At 45.7% G+C, this 21,524-nt stretch overlaps 1 protein-coding gene across 5 annotated transcripts in view; it reads left to right on the forward strand.

The window, feature by feature from the left end:
* Positions 1 to 21,524, forward strand: part of DVL1 (dishevelled segment polarity protein 1) — a 60,682-nt gene that overhangs the window by 25,693 nt on the left and 13,465 nt on the right. For 4 of the 5 annotated variants that reach the window (XR_015745496.1, XM_087944614.1, XM_087944617.1 and 1 more), the window contains exons 3-14: positions 1,887 to 2,008; positions 4,819 to 4,931; positions 9,352 to 9,490; positions 12,600 to 12,693; positions 13,381 to 13,450; positions 13,661 to 13,800; positions 14,448 to 14,524; positions 15,912 to 15,979; positions 17,308 to 17,457; positions 18,680 to 18,811; positions 19,749 to 19,916; positions 20,850 to 21,056. Coding sequence is in view for 4 of the 5 variants with exons in the window: in XM_087944614.1 (XP_087800740.1) it covers positions 1,887 to 2,008; positions 4,819 to 4,931; positions 9,352 to 9,490; positions 12,600 to 12,693; positions 13,381 to 13,450; positions 13,661 to 13,800; positions 14,448 to 14,524; positions 15,912 to 15,979; positions 17,308 to 17,457; positions 18,680 to 18,811; positions 19,749 to 19,916; positions 20,850 to 21,056 (1,480 nt within the window). In the remaining variant the exon portion in view is untranslated. The remainder of the gene's footprint in view (positions 1 to 1,886; positions 2,009 to 4,818; positions 4,932 to 9,351; positions 9,491 to 12,599; positions 12,694 to 13,380; positions 13,451 to 13,660; positions 13,801 to 14,447; positions 14,525 to 15,911; positions 15,980 to 17,307; positions 17,458 to 18,679; positions 18,812 to 19,748; positions 19,917 to 20,849; positions 21,057 to 21,524) is intronic. The other variant, XM_087944615.1, reaches the window with a different exon arrangement.

A 21,524-nucleotide genomic window follows, 5' to 3' on the forward strand; every position in this document is an offset into this window, starting at 1 on the left:
TCTTTCAAGCATTTCCTCGGGGGTTAGTCTTTCGAAATTGGGGGAGAGGCGGGCTTCTCTGAGACGAGAAGCGCAACACCCAGCTATTTTGGGCTGAACCTCATTACGGTAGGAGCATGAGGGCGGGGGAAAGACTTGCTTTGGGAAGTAAATTTGTTAGTGTAAGACCTCTCTCAGATTGGAAGATAAACAGACCCAGGAGTAGCTTTGAATACAGTCCTGTTTTTTCGTACCTAGAGTAGGGGTGTCAAACTCGATTTCATTGAGTGCCAGATCACAATTGTGGGTTGCCCTCTGGGGGGGTGTCAGGAGGGGCGTGGCATGGCCAGGGTGATCATAGATGACCGGGCGTGGTCCGGGGTATGGTCAGCTTTATTTTATGTATTTATTTTGTCAAGCAAAAATTAGATAACAGGAATAAGTATAAACATCGTTATGAATACATGAAATGCATACGAATAAAAGGAAACAATAGGACAGGGACGGTAGGCACGTTGGTGCGCTTATGCACGCCCCCTACAGACCTCTTAGGAAAGGGGTGAGGTCAATAGTAGACAGTCTAAGGTTAAAGTTTTTGGGGTTTGGGGAAGAAACCACAGAGCCAGGTAGTGCATTCCAGACATTCCAGTCGTATTTCCTGCAATCAAGTTTGGTGCGCTTTACCTTGAGTTTGTGTCTATTGTGTGCTCTTGTATGGTTGTGCTTGAAGCTGAAGTATTCATTGACAAGTAGGACATTGCAGTAGATGATAATATGTACTACACTTAGATTGGACTGAAGGCGGCGTAGTTCTGGGTCACTTGACATCACTCACACACATACACACAAACACACACATGTGAAGGGCCAGAGATGCTGGTGTGGGTGATCCATGCCGGGAAGGGGTGGGCCGGGCAGGAAGGATCCAGCCATATCGCGAGGCAGATCTGGCTCACAGATTTTGAGTTTGACACCCCTGGCCTAGAGGGATAAAGTAGCCAACTTTTCATTCGCTTGATTGTGTGTTTGCATTTCACATTTCTGAACTCCCCCTCTTCCTCAAAGAAGAAGCCTTCTGTTGGCTTCTCTTTGCATCACCTGCAGTTAAACATTTTGGATTTCCCTAAGTAGAATTATTTAGTATCAGGGTCAGATGAGCGATACTCTTTTTTTTTCTGGCCTAGTAAGCTACTCAAGGAAGAGACAGGTGGTTCTTTTAAGAAGAAGATGGTTAACAAGGCGCTCCTTTTCACCACATGATGGAGGGAAGGTTATACAGATTAACAGAATTGGAAGGCACCTTGTAGGTCATCTAGTCCAACCCCCTGCCCAAGCAGGAGACCCGATACCATTTCTGACAAATGGCAGTCCAATCTCCTTTTGAAAGTCTCAGGTGATGAAGCTCCCACAACTTCCGATGGCAACTTCTGTTCCATGGGTTGATCGTTCTCACTGTCAGAAAGTTTCTCCTCCTTTCCAGGTTGAATCTCTCCTTGTTCAGTTTCCATACATTATTCCTTGTCTGGCCTTCGGGTGCTTTAGAAAATAGCTTGACTCCTTTCTCCTCTCTGGGGCAGCCCCTCAAATATTGGAAGATGCTCTCCTGTCTCCCCTGGTCCTTCTCTTCCCAAGACTAGCCAGGCCCAGTTCCTGCAACCATTCTTCGGATGTTATTTAGCCTCCAGTCCCCTAATCATCCTGGTTGCTCTTCTCTGCACTCTTTTTTATAGTGTGGTGACCAAAACTGGATGCAGGACTCTAGGTGTGGTCTTACTAAGGGTTTATAGAGTGGTATTAGTACCTCCCTTAATCTTGATTGTATCCCCCTGTTAATGCAACTTAGGATTGCATTGCCTGGCATATCCTCGTCCTGACACCCTCATTTAATTCCCCTCCTTGTCTTGCAGCTGGTCCTGGCCGAGAGCTCCCATTCGGACGGTGGATCGCAGTGCGCAGAAAGCCACACCGATCTTCCTCCTCCCCTCGAGCGAACCGGAGGCATCGGTGACTCTCGCCCCCCTTCCTTTCAGTAGGTTTCGATTTAAACATTTCAGCCCAACGTTCGTTCTGCTGCACACGATTTTAACAGGGGCATATTTTCCAGAATTGTTTTAAAAAGGAAAAATGGAGGGGGAGGGGGGAAATCTGCAGAAGGGATTGTTCTCTCCACTTCCAGCAGTTGGAATAGCCGCTGGTCAGGGAAGATGGGAAGTGTAATCCATCAAAAGCTGGAAAACCTCTGTTGTAGTTCGCCGGCAGCCTGCGCAGACGGCAGCGGTGTTGGACAGTGGGGAAGAACAGGGACCACTCCGGGAGTCTGAGGAGGACTCAGATAAGGGTCCTGCATCCGATGGAGAGATGGGGCCAGGACCATCTGGTGCTGCCTTCAGAGCCTTCGGAGTCTGGCAGCAGCGAGGCAGAGGAACCAGGGGAGCCTGTTCCCAGTGTGCGTATGCGCAGAGCTGCTAGAAGGCGAGAGCAGCTGAAGCAGAAGGGGCGACTCGGGAGTAAGGCTGGGTGGTGATTGCCCCTCCCATAAGGGATGAAAGTCAGACCTCAATGACGAAACCTTTGCACGAAGCAAAGCAGTTCAATTAGATTCTGAGCCCTCCTTGAATCTCTGCATATTTTGGTGGGTTTTTTCTGGTACTGTTATAATTCATTGGATACTTCTGCTTTTGGCAACATTCCACAGCACTGAAAGGTATGTGCTTATATTGGGGAACTGTTTAAGATTAGTCCTGGCTGTGAGTGAAAGTCATTCCCAGCGTTGCATTAAAATAGATTTTGCTTTTAAAACAAGTTTGTGTTTAATTATGTTTGACGACGCCTGGGTCAGAAGAGCCTCAAGTTGTCCACTCTTTGCTCTTCTCCCAGAGAGGCTAGGATTGCTCTGTGCAAAGAGTAATTCCTCCCCCAGATAAGAATGTTTTCTACTCAGGTGCTAGTTTGACTGCCTTGGTGAGAGGAGGAGAAGGCGTCGCATGTCATCAGATAAGGAGAAGCGAGCAGGAATTATCTTTAATCACAGGCGTCGCATAACAATCAGACGCGGGTTTTAGAGTGTCATATCCCCTGTGGTGCAAGTTGGGTGTCCCTCTTAGGAAACTCAGGTTTTGAAAAACGCTGGCACCTTGTTCTGACCCAGGCTTCGTCAAACTGAATAAAACACAAAATGAATTTAAAAGTAAAACCTTTTTTCATTAGACACAGATCCTCCAGGTAAGAATATGCTTCTCAGTGCTGTGGCATGCTGCCAAGAAACAGAAGTCCAATTAAGGCTCACATAAACCAACCCAAGAACCTAGAAAAAAACGACCAGTGGCACTTTTTTCAGTGCCATTGTACTTCGAATGTCACTAAACGGATGGTTGTAGGTAAAGGACTACCTGTACTGTAGCAGGCCAACATCTGGAGGGTCACACAGGTTTCTTGTTCCTGTTTCAAGCACTCTTACAAAGCAGTTTCTAAAAAGACAAACAGTTTGGCCCATACCCAGTTTAAAGAGTGGGATATCCTAACCAAGGGTGAACCAGAATGTTAAAAATAATGGTGGATTTAAGTGTCGTACTCCTTGTTTTGTTATTATAAAACATTAGTATTATTATAAAGCACTTAAAACATTAGTATTATTATAAAGCACTTAAAGCTGATAAAATCAGGAATCCTGCATCCAGGACAATCTCTTTACTTTTTTTTTTTGTTTGCGTCCTGGGAATGGGTCACACCCTGTGTAGCATTTCCTCCCAGAACAGTTAGAGAGAGATTGATTGCTTTTCAGCCAGCCTGCTTCCTTCTTTGGCAGTGATGTTTCTGCCCTCTCCTGGCTGTTCTGAGAAAATGGTTTTTTTAGTTTCTCATAACACACACGCGCGCGCATACACACATACACATGAATGACTCGCTTTTTTGAGCCTATCCACCCTGTTCACCAGCACACAGTGCTGAATGCATTGTGTGAACCCAGCCCGAATTCTAGCAGTTAAAAAGACTCAAGGAAATAAAATTTCTCCGCTCTCCAAACCTATCCAGCGAATTAACAGCTTCCTCTCCATTGATCAGACCTCACAGACTTCGGAATTAAATGAGCAGGTGAAAAATAACAAAAAATGCCACCTTGTAGCCAATGATGATATATAAAGATATATATATATGTGTGTGTGTGTGTGTGTGTGTGTGTATGTATGTATGTATGTATGTATGTATGTATGTATGTATGTTGCAGTTCTTTGGGCCTTGTATGCTAACAAAATAGAAACAAACTACGAAGCTGCTTTTTTTTAAAAAAATGATACAACATATTCTAAAAGCACAATTAAAGTTAGGAGAATATATATCCTATAAAGCTGTAATATTGTATTCACTTCCAATTAAGCCAGGGATTAACTGTTCTTAAAATAAATACTTTCCCATTTTATGTCATTGTTTCTTTTCCTTGAGTGTTTGTCTTCATATAGTCTTCTTGATACATACCTGGCCTTGAAGCATGTCCACATTTATCATGGGTTTAATAGAGGAAGATTTATTCATCAGAAGGAATTGTAGTGTTTTTTTCAAACTAACACATTGTATTAAAAATCATAAGGCTTTGGTGAGGTTATAATAATGAAGACTTATTAAAGGGTTCCATATAAATCAAGGTTCTTCAAACTTGACAGCTTGAAGACTTGTGGACTTCAACTCCCAGAATTCCTGAGGTAACATGGACTGGAGGAGGAATTCTGGGAGTTGAAGTCCACAAGTCTTCAAGTTGTCAAGTTTGAAGACCCTGGTATAAATGATAGAGCTCCTGGCTTAGCATGTGCACCTCATTTGATGCCATTTCTTCTTCTTCCCCAGCCCAAATGCCTCAAGCAGCCGAGATGGGCTGGACAACGAAACAGGAACCGAGTCAGTTGTCAGCCACCGGCGAGATCGTCACCGGCGGAGGAACCGAGAAGGCCACGAAGATGGTAAGTTGGCTCTTCTTTCCCTCTGATGCCTTGGATTGATTGGCCTGCGTTTCTGAGGCTAGCCGGGAGCCTAAAACCCATTGTTAGGAGGGTTTTCAGAGAAAAAATCAGATGTGAACACAGAAAAGCTTTTAAGGTGCCCGTTGCAAAGGTCTGGGGCAGCTCAGGTACCTCGTAGTCTATGATTGCTGGTTTGCCTGTATTGCTCTGAGTGTGTCACTCTTTGCTTGCCTTTTGTGAGAATGCAGGCTGGGTCAGAAGCCAGTCAGGAAAACAGCCCTCTTCTGCATGATGCCCTCTCTAGTTGTCTTCATGTCCCCTTCACCCTTTGGAGGGAGCCATGCCGCCTGTGAAGCAGCAGCCAAGAGCTCCCTTCAGTAATGCCAGCCTTGGTGTTGGGCACGCAGATCCAAAACCCAAGCCTGCAGGAGGGGACGAATCCTCCTTTGCTGAGGAATAATTGCACTGACAGGGAGCGGGCGGGGTATGGAAACAAGCCAGCGATGGGGCTGTATTTTTCCTTATGTGCCAAAATCTGCTTTGATCCCCGTTTGGGGTCTAATTAAGGGAGCTTCTGTCTGTGAGTTTGGGGGTTTTATTTTATTTTAATGGGAAGCAATATGCCTGCTGTCACAGCAGGAGCAAGGGACGAGTCCCTCACCCTGCCACGCAAGGTTGAGACAATTGACCAATTCCGATTAAAAGGGAAAAGCAGAAGACTTAATTGGAAGTTTAGGGGGGTCTGTTTGGGGGTTCTCATTAGGAACTGAAGCTTCTTTGTGGCTCCCAACCCCGCCTCTTCTGTTTCCTAAAGAGAAGCACGAAAGGGAAAAGGCTCCAATTAGAGGTAATTAAGAAATGGGGGTTTGGGACACAGATGGGGGGGGGTCAAATGTCACCCTCATCATTTCACCGCTTGTTCTCTCCCAACTCCCATTTTTCCATGGGGATGGATTTGACTGTCTGAACCCGGCAAAATCCACGTTGGTGTTGTAGTTCGCCAGCAGCAGGTGCGGACAGCTGAGGTCTCTGATAGCGAGGACTTGAACGAGGGGCCTGCGTGTGATGCAGGAATGGGGCCGGGACTATCAGAGAGTGGGGGGCTGCCTTCGGAGCTTGTGAAGGCTGGCAGCAGTGATGAAGAGGACCCCGAGGAGCCTGTGCCCAGTGTGTGTGCACGCAGGGCTGCTCGAAGGAAAGAGCAGCTGAAGCAGCAAGGGCGACTCAGGAGTAAGGCTGGAAGGTAATGGCTCCTCCCATAAGGGATAAAAACCAGCCCTCGGGGATGTGTTCTTTGCAGGAAGCAAAGAAGTTCTTTAGACTCAGGGCCCTCGTTAAAGCCCTGCTTACTCCGGTTTGTTTTTTGAAACTTCTGTCGGTGGATATTTAATCAGTAATTAGCCTTCTGTTCTTGGCAGCCTTTTTGCAACCTTGAAAGGGCTTGCTTTTGATATCGGACAATTGGGTTGACATGTCTCTTGGCTGGGAATGCACTGAATTCCCAGTGCCGCATTTAAAAAGGTTTGCTTTTATACACAATTTGTGACTGTTTAATTTGAACAAGGCTTGGGTCAGAACAGTTGAGCAGAGGGAATCAGCAGATGGCTGCTTGCAACAAATAATGAGGCATGACTGGCTTGGGTTTTTGTGTGTGTATGTGTGTGTGTGTGTGTGTGTGTGTGTGTGTGGTCTGTTTCATATGTGTTGTATTCAAACCCTCCCCTGGCATCTCTCTGACTAGACTGTGCATTCAATTTGATGGGAAAGAAAATTGCTTTCCAGATTCCTTTTTCCCAAAGATGAAGACATCTTTTAATTATATTTTCTCGGCCTGGGTCTAGCAGTACGGCTTGCATTTATTTATCAATGAAAGGTAGTGTGTGGGTGTGTGTGAGAATGTGTGAGAAACACAGACAGAGCAGGAGAAGGACACAGATCTTTGGATAGGACAGATAATTCATTCCCTCCTTTTCCTGCCCAAAGATGCAGGCCTGCATCTTCCTGTTTCTTTCCAGATAATTCTAAGCTTTTCCCCTCCCAATTGAGCCTCCATTCCCTCAGCTCCCCCTATCCTCTATCCCTCGATAATCTTCCCCTATGATTTCTTTATCTTGCTGTGGTTCTCCCCATTGCATTTTTCCGCAGACCCCGGCGCCCAAAATGCTTTACAGCAAGGAGCGAGGTGCTCTGATTCAGGGTCTAGGAGCCCTAATCACCTCAGCTAATGGTCAAAGGCTGGAGGAGGGGGACTTGCCCACTTATTTCTTTTTTTAAAAAACTCAGGTTTCCTCAACGTTTCTTTCTAAGCCGCTTAATAAACGCTGAAGGCCAGCAGGAGGACAAGGGCAAGTCTCTTATCACAGCCTCCGCCGTCCTATTTCTGGAATGGCCACAGGGGACACAAATCCAGGCAGTAACATGTGGCTCGGATAATGTGCATTTGTGTCATTCATGTTGTCAGGCTCCAGATGTAGCTGAAGGGGGATTTCAAGGCTAGCTGGTGACTAGCAAGAGATGTTAAGAGTTGGGGAGGAGCAAACTTTGGAAGGATGAGTCCTGCTAGGTTATTCTGGCTTTAAAAAGGTCTCTGGTTGCCTACATTTATTTTCTTTCTTTCTTTCTTTCTTTCTTTCTTTCTTTCTTTCTTTCTTTCTTTCTTTCTTTCTTTCTTTCTTTCTTTCTTTCTTTCTTTTCTTCCTTTCTCCTGTCTTTTTCTTCCTCTTTCCTTTCTTTCTTTCTGTCTTTTTTCTTTCTTTCTTTCTTTCTTTCTTTCTTTCTTTCTTTCTTCTTTCTTTTTCTTCCTTCCTCTTCCTGTCTTTTTCTTCTTTCTTTCTTTCTTTCTTTCTTTCTTTCTTTCTTTCTTTCTTTCTTTCTTTCTTTCTTTCTTCTTTCTTCCTTCTTTCTTCCTCTTTCTGTCTTCCTCTTCTCTGTCTTTTTCTTCTTTCTCTTCTTCCCTTTCTTCTTTTTCTTTCTTTTTCTTTCTTTCTTTCTTTCCTTCTTCTTTCTGTCTTTCTTTCTTTCTTTTTTCTTCCTTCCTCTTCCTTCCTCTTTCTGTCTTTTTCTTCCTCTTTCTTTTTTCTTCCTTTCTCTTCTTCCTTCCTCTTTCTTTCTTTCTTTCTTTCTTTCTTTCTTTCTTTCTTTCTTTCTTTCTTTCTTTCTTTCTTTCTTTCTTTCTTTCTTCTGTTCTTCCTCTTTCTGTCTTTTTCTTCCCTTCCTTCCTTCCTTCCTTCCTTCCTTCCTTCCTTCCTTCCTTCCTTCCTTCCTCCTCCCTCCTCCTCCTCCCTCCCTCCCTCTCCCTCCCTCTTTCTTTCTTTCTTTCTTTCTTTCTTTCTTTCTTTCTTTCTTTCTTTCTTTCTTTCTTTCTTTCTTTCTTTCTTTCTTTCTTTCTTTCTTTCTTTCTTTTGTTCTCTTCCTCTTTCTTTCTTTTTCTTCCTCCTTCCTTCCTTCCTTCTTCTGTTCCAGCTGGCTGGAAAAGAATGGTTGATTTTTAGCAGCCCCCCAAATGGTTATCTCCATCCTCATTGCTTCAACCCCAGAGTGGGGCATTGCAAATGGGAAACCTCTAAATGCCACCAGAGGGTGGAAGTTGAACTGGAGGCTAGTTCAGGGGTTCCTTTTTAAGCAATCCAAGAGGGTCACTCTCTGGGAAAGCAGGTAGGTTTTTGGCCAAGAAGACATAACAGGGTGTTTTAAGTTATTTCATAGTTTGCGCCTAGGCACTTGCAGTCTGCAGGTGAAGCCTGATGAATTTGCAACTGAGAAACGACCGAGACAAAGAGCCTTTGCGGAGGGCTTACAAATGAATTAGGAGCGCAACTGTTCTTCTCGTGCTCTGCGCCAGCAAAATCCTCGAAAGCAAAAACATTTGGCTCCGATTAGCTCTGCCTAATCGGAGCAGCATCTTATGGGGATGATCTGCGCTTAAATCCAAAGCTTTTGATTTTCACTAGGACTGGGGATTAAGTCAACTTTTTGCAGAAGTGTGGTGGGCTTTTGTTTTTTAAAACAGATGCTGCAAGGGTTGTGAGTGTGAAACTGATCAAAAGTCACTTTTTGACAGTCACTAAAACGAACGGCTGTATGTTGAGGACTACCTGTATGGTGGTTGCATTTTCTGGTTTCCTTTCTGCAAAGGGCGTTTAACATTGTCCATCCTCTGCCTATTTCTTTTCTTCTGCCAAAGTGTAGTAGTTTACTACCGTGTGCCACTACAGGATAGTTTGTGACTAAGCTCTGTGGTGTAGCTTCCTCCTCTCTTTCCAAAGACCTCAGTTGGCCAAGCAGCGACGGGAATCCCAGCCCCTAACCACTATCCCATGCTGCTGTTTGCATCCCAACAGCTGCACCTGTTGCCCACTTGGTGTCGGTCCAGCCCAGCCCGAAGACTCCTTGCCCATTCACCCTGTTTTGATTTCTGCAGTCTCTCGCATCAACGGACACCCGAAACTTGACCGACTCTGGGAGCCTCCGCCTGGTTATGATAGCTCCTCCACTGTGATGAGCAGCGAACTTGAATCCAGCAGCTTTGTGGACTCGGACAATGAAGAAAACACCAGCAGGTAAGGAAGTCCTTATCCAACCCCGTGTGATGACCCAAAGGCAAGACAGTCAAATACGCAAGAAGACTCCTCTTTATTATCTCCAACTTTGCCACTAATGTCCAGGTTACCTTCGACTGGAGAAAAACTCTCCTAGGAACAGCCTTTAAGTGGAGGAAATTCAGTCCAAAAACAAAGTACATACAAACTGTAACTAGAAATCCAAATAAACCATGCTGCAGTGATTAACTTGACAGGGTAGGAGAAGGCATTGCAGACTTGAAAGGCCAGCAAAACACACACAGTTGGGAAGACGCCAGGAACACAGACAAGCCTCAGCTGCAGCTAATGAAGGGAATCAGGGCCCTTTCCTCCCCCGTAAGCCACACAACCCACGTTGCTCCCTTCTCTGCTCCTCCGCTGCATACCCTGGGATGAAGAGGGGGTGGTCCTTGGTCTTCCTCTGAATTCCCTCTCCCTTGCTCTCCCTCTCCCCTGCTCTGCCCAGCCAGACTGTGCCCTTCCCCAGTTTCTTCCACAGCCAACAGAGCCACACTTCCACTCCCTGGCCGCTGCTTGGCCTCCCCCTCCGAATTAGATTCTGATAGGGGCACGACACCCTGCAACACTTTTCAGGAGCATTTCTCAGACCTCCACGCGCCATAGGTTCGCCATCACGGGCATATGCGTTGAATAAATAAATAAATTAAAAAATAAAAACAAATCCCTCCCTCTTTTTACACCCTAACCCCCCCAAACTCAGAAACTGTGAGCATGGCAGTTTTTCCTTTCTGAGCCGGCATGTGTTTTAAACTGCCAGCCAGGCAGCCAGGCAGAGCAAGAGAATGGAATGTGTCCAGGTATGTTCCTCCATATTACAAAGATGATTTTCATAAGGCTGTGAGACGTTCCAGGAGGAGGGGAGTGATAAGGAGGGGCTGCGCTCAGTGGGGGAGACAAGGATGCTTTTGTCCAGGGCTGCGAAAGGGGCATTTTCAGTTGGTATTGGGTAGGCCTATTGTGCCAGCTGGGGTGGGTGGGTTCAAAGCTTGTTCTGTTAAAATCAGGAGCAATGTTTTGGTTCTGCTTGCATGTGAGTATTGGACTTTTCTTTCTTTCTTTCTTTCTTTCTTTCTTTCTTTCTTTCTTTCTTTCTTTCTTTCTTTCTTTCTTTCTTTCTTTCTTTTCTTCCTTCCTTCTTCCTTCCTTCCTTCCTTCCTTCTTTCTTTCTTTCTTTCCTTCCTCCCTCCCTCCTTTCTTTCTTTCTTTCCCTTTTCTCTTCCTTTCTTCCTTTCTTCCTTTCTTCCTTCCTTCTTTCTTTTTCTTTCTTTCTTTCCTTCCTTCCTTCCTTCTTCTTTCTTTTCCTTCCCTCTTCCCTCCCTCCCTCCCTTTTCCTTCCTCCCTTCCCTTCCTTCCTTCCTTCCTCTCTCCCTTCTTTCTTTCTTTCTTTCTTTCTTTCTTTCTTTCTTTCTTTCTTTCTTTCTTTCTTTCTTTCTTTCTTTCCTTCTTTCTTTTTCCTCCCTTCCCCCCCCATCCTTTCCTTCCTCCTTTCTCTTTCTTTCCTTCCTTCTTTCTTTCTTTCTCTCCTTCCCTCCCTCCCTCCCTCCCTCCCTCCTTTCTTTCTTCCTTCCTTCCTTCCTTCTTTCTTCCTCCCTCCCTCCCTCCATTCTTTCTTTCTTTCTTTCTTTCTTTTCTTTCTTTCTTTCTTTCTTCTTTCTTCTTTCTTTCTTCCTTCCTTCCTTCCTTCCTTCCTTCCTTCCTTCCTTCCTTCCTTCCTTTCCTTCCCTCCCTCCCTTCCTTTCCTCCCTCCTCCTCCTTCCTTCCTTTCTCCCTCCCTCCTTTCCTCCTTTCCTCCCTCCTCCTTCCCTCCCTCCCTCCCTCCCTCCCTTCTTTCCTTTCTTTCTTTCTTCTTTCTTTCTTTCTTTCTTTCTTTCTTTCTTTCTTTCTTTCTTTCTTTCTTTCTTTCTTTCTTCTTTCTTTCTTTCTTTCTTTCTTTCTTTCTTTCTTTCTTTCTTTCTTTCTTTCTTTCTTTCTTTCTTCTCTCTCTTATGTGTCTCTCTCCTTTTTATTCAAAGAAATGTTCCTTTCTGTTATCTTCAATTTATCGGGTTCAAGTTTGTATAAGGGCTGCGAACTGTCTGTGTCTCTCTTTTTAATTCACTAAGAGCTTGACCAGGGTGCTTCTAGGCATGTGAAGTGTTCTCACCTGGGACTGTAGGGAAAGAGGCTGAAATTAGAAAGATGCTAACCCTAATCCTGAGTTTCCTTGACCTTTGTCTCCCATTATTTGTTTGGTGAAATGTTGCCTCCTTAGATCAAGCAAAACTTCAGCACCCATTTAGTAGAACTTCTGAGTCCATTTCCCAGATTGATTTGGAAATTTGAGTGGAGTCAAATTGCCTCTTAACCGATTTGATTACGGAGAAAAGCTTTTGTGTATGCAAAATCTTGCTTTCTCTCCAGGACGGTTTGGAAAATCAAATAGGCCCAGTATTTTGGATTGAAGATTCCAAGTGACTCCGTCCAGCGGATTGATAACGTGAAGACCTGCGAGTTATTTTTCCACTAGGTAGCTCAAGCGCAGGACGAGAGTAGATCTGACCCAATTGTTTCTCCTGGGCGAAAAGAACTGCTAAAGCGTTTGAATATTAAATCTGTAACTAGGGCTTGTTCTTGACACACAGAATTCTTTCCATATGGCTTCCTGACTTTAGTCAAAACAACTAATCATAAATTCTTCAGTTCATGGGAGGTGGCTGGATTAGTTCCAGACTGACCTGCCTGTTGAAGCCTAACAGAATTGAATTAAATTAATGATTTGGAGCTGATCCAGATTCCTCCATATTCTCTCTCTGTCTGTCTCTTTGTCTGTCTGTCTCTCTCTCTGTCTCTGTGTGTCTCTGTATATCTCTCTGTATTTCTCTCTGTCTCTGTTTCTCTGTTTCTCTCTGTCTCTGTCTCTCTCTCTCTCTCTCTCTCTCTCTGTCCATTAATTTCTATCTCTACAAAACCTGGTATCCCACCATCAATTTCTTCCTCTCGCAGCCCAGAAGCAGCAGCCATCCAGGAGCCGAAGTGGCTGAGCTGTGCTCACTTTCTCAAATCCGGCCCTCTTTTCTTCTCCTTCCAGGCTGAGTAGCTCCACGGAGCAGAGCACGTCGTCCCGTCTGATTCGCAAGCACAAGCGTCGGCGAAGGAAACAGAAAATGCGACAGATCGACCGGGTGAGAGGCTGGGATGCAGTGCTTGTCAATCTAGGTTAAAAATGTCCCAGCAGTTCCCCTTTCTGGATCAGGCTGACACTCCCCTCTGACATAGATCAGAGTTGGCTTCAGCGAGGGATGGCAAAGAAACAGGAAGAATGGCCTTTTTTGTTGGCCTTAACGGAAGGCACTGTGGCATCTGGTTCCTCCTCTTCCTCATTGGAAGATGCCAATCTCTTGGCCTCCCACAGAGGGGTCAAAACGTGGTTTTGTGGCCTTGTATGGGGGCCCCAGAGGACCTCCCAACTGTGGGGCTGGCTAGTCCCTTGGGAGCCCCGCCTCGCCTGTAATAATCCAACGCTAAATGGCCATCTTAGGCTTCCCCCCCCCCCATTTTGATGTTGAATTGTTCTATAATTTTGCAATGTTTAACCCCGATTTAATTTTTAATTTCTAACGTTGATCTTTATATGTCATTTTATGTACCAATTATATTATATTACACACTGCCCAGAGCCCCTCTTTGAGAGCGATAGGCGGTTCAGAAATATGACATGTTATAAATAAATACCTTTGTGGCAAGCAGCCGGTGCTCACCGCTGGCGAATGGCAGGCACTCCCAGACAGATGTTTTGCAGCTGCTCTGGCCACCAATAGTCGGAAGCCATGTTGACTCTCTCTCTCTCTCTCTCCTGTTCTGTCTTCCAGTCTTCCTCCTTCAGCAGCATCACCGATTCCACCATGTCCCTCAACATCATCACGGTCACCCTCAACATGGGTAAGCCCCACCGGCTACACTGGGAAAGATTCGTGGGCGTTGGGAAATCTCGAGAGTGAGAAAAAAATGACAACTGACCGGTGCCAAATCAACATTGGGCAACTGGCGTCTTTGGCTCTGATTTGGAGGTCATAACCTCACACAAAGCAAGGGAAAATCCGCTTTAACGGTCTCCATGTACTATATGGCTGTTCTCTTTCTTGACGTCAGAAAAATACAATTTTCTGGGAATCAGCATCGTAGGACAGAGCAACGACAGGGGCGACGGTGGCATTTACATCGGCTCCATCATGAAGGGCGGGGCAGTGGCGGCGGACGGACGAATTGAGCCAGGCGACATGCTTTTGCAGGTTGGTTGAGAAGGTGGCAGCAGAGGGGCCTTCTTGACTGGGCCCCAGTTTCCTTCCTTGGCCTGCCCGCTTTCTCGCTTAAATTTTAAAAGGGCTGCTTCCCTAAGTTCCCCATCGGCCAGCATCCCTGAGCGTCAACTCATAAAATATTTCCCTGGTCTTTTTAGAGTTGCCAACAGAAAGGGAGGGGGGGGAAAGGGGTTTGAAAGAGCAGCGTGGCAGCTCGGAAATTGAAAGTGCATTCTATACATCGTTTTTCCAAAGATAGTAACTAGGTGACTGAAGTTTCTGCCATGCACAGCTTTAACTGGAGAACATGATGGATGACTCTTGGCTATGGATGTATCCCATTGGAGAATATGAATTATGATACACCCAGAGGGGTGGGGGTGGGGGGAAACCAGGGTCAAGGGTGACGGTGAATGATGTGTCTCAGAGTTGGCTACACCCAGGCAGTGCCGGACATGTTAACTCCCAATAAATCCTTTTGAAGTTTTGGAAGTTTGGCTCGAGACTCCTGATTTAAATGGGGGTAACTGCCGGAATCCTGACACTGAGGATGATGGTCAGTGTCACCCAAAGAAAATAGCATTAGGGAAGGGTTGGTCTCTGCGCCCTTGCTGATCCATACTCTTGATATGTTGCAGGTGAATGAGGTAAACTTCGAGAACATGAGCAATGATGATGCCGTGCGGGTTTTACGGGAAATAGTCTCCAAGCCCGGGTGAGTCAGTGAATGTGGGAATACTATCCAAGCCGTGCTGCTTTTTTTCCTAACGAAAATACAGTTTGGGCCTCAAGCAGGGGGGAAGCCAGCCCCTTCCGTTTGGCAAATTTCTGTGCATTCTGACAAATATTTCTTTCTAACGCCTTTTGTGGGGCGCCTAAGGTTTGAGAGAGAGCCAGTTATGAATTCATTTCAGTGATGCTTTCTCTCATATTGAAGGGACGCGGTGGCTCAGTGGCTAAGACGCTGAGCTTGTCGATCAGAAAGGTCGGCAGTTCGGCGGTTCGAATCCCTAGCGGTGCGGAACGGAGTGAGCTCCCGTTCCTTGTCCCGGCTTCTGCCAGCCTAGCAGTTCGAAAGCATGTAAAAAAAAAAAATGCAAGTAGAAAAATAGGGATCCCTTTGGTGGGAAGGGAACAGCATTCGTGTGCCTTCAGCATTTAGTCCTGCTGGCCACATGACCACGGAGATGTCTTCGGACAGCGCTGGCTCTTCGACTTTGCGACGGAGATGAGCACCGCCCCCTAGAAATGACTAGCAAACACGTGTGTGTGAGGGGAACCTTTACCTTTGTTTCTCTCAAATAAAATATCCCTTTAAAACAGAGGGACACAGCATGGCCTTCCGGGTGGAATTGTAGTTTTAGAGTCCTTGATCATGGCCTACATTGGTAGATGCTTTTGTGAACCATTGGAAGGATATAAGTTCTCCATTTCTATGTTGGAGCCAGCTCTGTGGGTACCCTGAGGCCATCCTGTGTTTTGACTTGAGAGGAAATGCTGGTGTTTGATTATTCTCATAGAATTAGAGGGCTAGACGGGACCTTGAGGATCTTCTAGTCCAGCCCCCTGTTTCAGTTTAGGCCACACAGTGATTTGCTTGTGGTTTGAGATTGATACCTAGCCAAGACCCATTTCAGTCATGTGAATTACTTCCTAGCCAGAAGAAGAGAAACCGGGAATCTCCTTTTAGCAATCTCTTGATCGCTAGAAATTACATACAAGTGAGTACATGGGAACCTGTCGTACAGGTGAGTGGATAGAAGGAAAGAAACAGTCTGTTCTTTGCCCAGGGTAAATGTTCAAGGGACAAAGAGAAAAAAAAGAGCTAAAGAAACAGTTGCGACTCTATTCCAGGGGTGAGCAACTATGGGCCCTGTACGACCTGTGGACTTCAACTCCCCTACTTCCTGAGCCAGCAGGATTTCTGGGACTTGAAGTCCACAAGTCATAAAGGAGCCATGGCTGCCTACCATCCCTGTTCCATACCATCAACCTGGTTGGTTATTTTTCAGATCAATCACTGAATGAGCCCATTTGAAGGACAGAAGCTGATTTCTCTTTTGCCTTAAATTTTTTTTCTTCTTTCGGTTTTCTTTTCCCAGACCCATCAGCTTAACGGTGGCCAAATGCTGGGACCCTACGCCCAGGAGTTACTTCACAATCCCTAGGGGTGAGTGTCCGCTCCTTGCTACAGTTTTCGGCATTAAGGAATGTCAAGTTTTTTAGTCAACACTCTTCTACATTTGGTAAAGATTGCAAAGAGCGATGCTTCATATTCTTATCGCCTCTAGCCAAGATGGGGCGGCATATGCATTTAATAAATGATAAATATTTGGGAGTGCCTTACTCTGTTATCAAATCTTCTCAGTTTTTTTTTATAGGAATATGATGATGGTGAGGTATGTCTTAGTTTTGCTATATTGTAAATATAGACATTCTATAGAGAACCAGGGTAAAATGTTTTGAAGTCCCCCTGATGCTTAATGAATTGTGTGGTTTGGGTAATCAGAAGGGATATGCAGGGATGGAATTCTGTCAGTATTCTCCCTTTTTGAAGGAGATGGGAGGTTCAAAAACGCATGAATGAATGAATGAATGAATGAATGAACGAACGAACAAGCTGTGGCAGTGGAGGAAAACTATGCCAGAGGAAAAATAAATTGATTTTTAATAGCTTACTATAGTGCAGCTATATGGTAGAACATAGCCCAACTTGGCTGATAAAGGGTTTTGTCCAGTTAGTTCTGGAGAAACTAACTAGGAAATCTCAAGACAAATAGGCAAAACCTGGGAAGTGAGAAAACATTCCCGATCCGATCAAGAGCAAATGGCTCCTGCATTGTGGCTGCAAAGTTACTAAGGGCTGAGCTTGATTGAAACAATCAATACTTTCTTGAAAAAGTTGGCATTCTGTGTTTTTGGGCTGGCTGTAGAGAAGAGGATTTTTCCCACTCTTCTTCCGCGATGAGGTTAGAAGCGCACGTGTCAACTCAAAAAATATTTATCTAGTCTTTCAGAGTTGACAGCAGAAAGGGAGTGGGGGAAGTAGTGCATTCCGTAAATGCTTCATAGATAATGGCTAGGCGGCCGAAGCTTCTGGCGCACAAGATTATTACTAGAAAGCATGATTAGTGACTCTTGGCTATGGATGTGTCCCATTGGAGAATATACATCCAGGGGGTGGAGGGGGGAAGACCAGGGTCAAGGGGGGAAAAGAATGATGTGTCTCAGAGTGCCTGCACCCAAGTAGCGCCGGCATGGTCACTCCTAATAAATCTTGTTGTTGTTGTTGTTTTTAACTCTGAGAGATGCGGCCAGAGACTCGTGATTTGAATGAGGGTGAATGCCGGGGCTTGTGAACATTTCGGCCTCTTTAACTTGGTTCAAAACATTATTTTTCCCACCCCGAGGTTGAACGAAACCGAACTAACGTTTGGCTGACTGCTTTGTTTTTTTTGTCTTTTTCCCTCCTCCTCCCTCCTTCCTCTCGTGATCCAGCTGAGCCGGTGCGGCCGATCGACCCCGCGGCCTGGATTTCTCATACCACGGCTTTGACGGGAGCGTACCCCCGTTACGGTATGAGTCCTTCCATGAGCATCATCACTTCTACCAGCTCCTCACTAACAAGCTCAATTCCCGATTCGGAAAGTAAGTCGCCCTGCCGCCAGGACCAGGCCGGTTTCCTTCCTGCGCAGGGCTGGCAGAGTAGAGATAAAAAGAGACAGTGCCCCACCCCCCTCACCTCCCCATTGGCCCGCAAACCTTAACCCTCCTCCCAAATTAAAATGATTTCTGGCCCTTTTTAAGAGAACAGCCCTAAAAGAAGACCATTTCTTCCCTGCCAGGAGTCTCTTCCCAACAATCGCTAGTCCAGATGCTTTTAGTGCACTCTAGGATTAAAGTTCCCTGTCTGAAAGTTCCCACCCAGAGCAAATCCCATGCGGTCCTTTGGTCAGAGGGGGAGCTTAAGAGGTCTTCTAGTCCAACCCAGTGTAACTCTGACACTCATTCCAGCCTTCGTTTCAAAATTTCCAGCTGCATTAAACATTCCTATCATGGTCAGTAGCAAGGGATGGTGGGAAACGTAGTTCAACCAGGGGCATCCTGCTTGGTCTGACTTTGAGATCCTGGGAACGGCTGGTCCCTTGGCTGTTTGCAGCTGGCAGGGAGCTATGACATTCCGTTGGAGACACTGAGACGCCAGGGGAATTGAAAATACGAAGGGAGAAAGAGATAAACCCTAATGATCGGTAGCAGAAACGTGGGAAGATGTAGACACTCATCCCAGTTCAGCTCAGAACTCAAAACTGTTCGAGGGAGAGCGAAAACTCTGGCAACTTAAGTTTCCAAGCCAGCCCAGGTTTTTCATACCCAAAAGCATCCACATTGGAAGGCTGTTTATACACCCCCTGAGAAGAGAATATATGTAGCTCAGGGCTCTCTCTGAGCTTGCAGACGTTTCATTACCCAACTAGATAACACCATCGGTGCTAGAAGGGGAGAGAGAGCAAACCCCAGTTCCTTGTTAACCCTGATGAGGTTACCTAGTTGGGTAATGAAACGTCTGCAAGAAAACCACCAAGCTCAGAGAGCACCAAGGGCCCCAATATAAGCCCCTTAATCTCTTTAATTAGGCTCTCACCAAAGAACTTTCTGGTGGATACAAGCTAGCAAAAACCTGGTAATTATGGGCACACACGCGCGTACACTCACACACACACACCCCAAAGCAGAAATCTCCCCTCCATTCTCAGGACCGGCTCCTGCCGTGTGAGGTTGCTTTCTTTCCCTCTGCCTTGCTCTTCTTCGCCTCTCCTGACAAGCGCTCCTTCTGCAGAATCAGCATCTCCCATCTCTCTTCCCCTTTCAGAACTGGATGAGACTCCCTTGACGGTGAAAACCGACATGGCCACCATTGTCAAAGTGATGCAGTTGCCAGATTCAGGGCTGGAAATTCGGGACAGGATGTGGTTAAAAATCACCATCTCCAACGCAGTGATTGGTAAGCTCTTCCCAGCCCGAATCGAATTTCTCCCTAGATTTCCTTACTTTTAATGGCGGCAATGAGGAACCTGGCAAAATGTTGGCCAAACTCAGCAACTTCCCGTCAAAGAGTTGCTCAGGATTTTCTCCCTGATCAATCAATCCAGAATGACCCTGAGCATCCTTTGGGATTCGCAAAGAAAGTGTCACTGAAGGATGAGTAGAGGATAACTCAAGCTGTACCTCAGCAGTTGTCAGAGTATCTTACTTTGAGTAGCAATTTACAGGTGGTCCTTGTCTTACGATCACAATGGAGCACATGTCTGTTGCTAAGTAAGACAGGTGTCAAGTGAGTTGGGCCTCTTTTTAGGACCCATTTTGCACAGTTGTTAAGCGAATCACCACAGTTAAGTGAATCCTGCCGTCATTAAGTGAATCTGGCTCCCCCCCCCACTGACTTTGTATCTATGTATCTAAGTATCTCTCGAAACATAGAGATGATAGATAGATAGATAGATAATTGATAGATAGATAGTTAGATAGATGAAGGAGAGAGAGATATATAGAGATGAGAGGGAAAGAGGTGATGGATAGAGAGATGATAGATAGATAGATAGATAGATAGATAGATAGATAGATAGATAGATAGATAGATAGATAGCAAGAGAGGTGATGGATAGAGAGAGAGATGATAAGATAGATAGATGATAATAGATAGATGAAGATAGATAGATAGATAGATGATAGATGGATGAGAGAGAGAGGTGATGGATAGAGAGAGAGATAGATATATATAGATACATGATGGAGAGAGAGATGATAGCTAGATAACGAGAGAGAGAGAGAGATGAGTTAGATGAGAGAGAGAGGTGATGGATATAGAGAGAGAGATGAAGGAAGGAAGGAAGAAAGAATAATCATATCTGCGGTGTCTTCCTGCTTCTTCTTCTTTGCAGGAGCCGATGTCGTTGACTGGCTTTACACCCACGTGGAAGATTTCAAAGACCGCCGAGAAGCCCGAAAATACGCCAGCAGCATGCTGAAGCATGGCTACCTCAGACACACTGTGAATAAGATTACTTTCTCAGAACAGTGCTATTACGTGTTTGGAGATCTTTGTGGCAGTAAGTAAACTCTGTCGCGCGTCTCCTTAGGATAAGCTGCTCTTTTCATTAGTTTTACCTTTGCTTATTTAGGCTGGCGCGTTCTGTTTTGGGTCTGTATGGATTTATGCCTGTGTCTCTTGCATACACAACTACGAAAGGGGAACTTTACTCGAAATTAAACCAAGCCCTTAAACGACCAACTTCCCATAAAGTGTCTCTATTTGTAAAACATAACAATTGCCTCTTTCCCATTCATGTTTCGGTAGCTGACAGCAGCCAGCTGACCTCGACTAATCATAAAAAAACTGGTTTGTTCTGGGATGGGAGACCACCAGGAAACCCCAAGAGTGTAGTTTGGGAAATTTAAAAAAAAAAAAAAGCATTCCCCAAAAGAGAGTGGCAAGCTGCTTCCACAACACCTCCCAAGAGTCAGACTTGCCAACTTAACAGATATGAGCATTTCTGTTGAAAAACTACTTTCATTGAGCAGAGAGAGCCAGTTTTGGTCTAGTGGTTAAGGCACCTGGTAGAAACCACAGGAGAGTGTGAGTTATAGTCCCGCTTTTAGGCATGAAAGCCAGCTGGGTGACTTTGGGCCAGTCCTTCTCTTTCATCCCAATCCACCTCACAGGGTTGTCGTCGTCGTGAGGAAACAGGAGGAGGAAGAATATGAGGATATTAAGTGCATTTGCCATCTTGAGTTATTTTTTAAAAAGAGTAACAGTGGGATTAAAAAAAAAAATCTAAAAAATTAAAATGAAATTTTATATCGCCCTGAGTTTGGTGGTGGATTATGAGAGATCAGAGATGCCTTTTGGAACAAAAACCGCTTGTTCTCAGGCAGGAGTGTATTTGATGAGCCCTTTGCTTATGGAGCTGTTCTTCTCCTTCTCTCTCTCTCTCTCTCTCTCCCTCCCTCCTTCCCTCCCTCCCTCTCTCTCTCTCTTCCAGATATGGCTGCAATGAACCTCAACAACGGTTCCAGCGGGGCTTCTGATCAAGACACCCTGGCCCCTCTACCGCACCCCTCCACGCCTTGGCCGCTGGGGCAAGGTTATCCTTACCAGTATCCCCTCGCCCCTCCGTGTTTCCCGCCAGCCTACCAGGACCCTGGCTTCAGCTACGGCAGCGGCAGCGCGGGAAGCCAGCACAGCGAAGGTAGGCCCTCGGATGCAAGCTTCTGCCTTCCTGCTCCCCTGGCACTTCCGCGTACTCCTTCCTCTCCCCTCCCCCCACGCTCGCTTCGCCTGACTCTTCTCATGGACCCTTGCGTCCATCTTGCACGAGTCCCAGCTACTGCCATCAGGTAAGGGAACTGTCAGGGCTCTGACAATACACCCCCATTCAAATCATAAGTCTCTAGCTGCATCTAAGAGTTAAAAAAAAAAAAATTATTAGCAGTGATCATGTCGGCGCTACCTGGGCGCAGCCGACTCTAAGACACATAATTCATTTCCCCCTTGACCCTGGCTTTCTCCCCACCCCCTGGATGTATATTCTCCAATGAGATACATCCATAGCCAAGAGTCACTAATCATGCTCTCCAGTAATAATCTTGCGTGTCAATAGCTTTGGCTGCCTAGCAATTATCTGAAGCATTTACGGAATTTACTACTTTCCCCCACT

This window comes from Notechis scutatus, chromosome 16 (genome assembly GCF_049901735.1).
Source record: "Notechis scutatus isolate UNSWTSFEM ecotype Mainland chromosome 16, rNotScu1.2, whole genome shotgun sequence".
Classification (NCBI taxonomy): Eukaryota; Metazoa; Chordata; class Lepidosauria; order Squamata; family Elapidae; genus Notechis; species Notechis scutatus.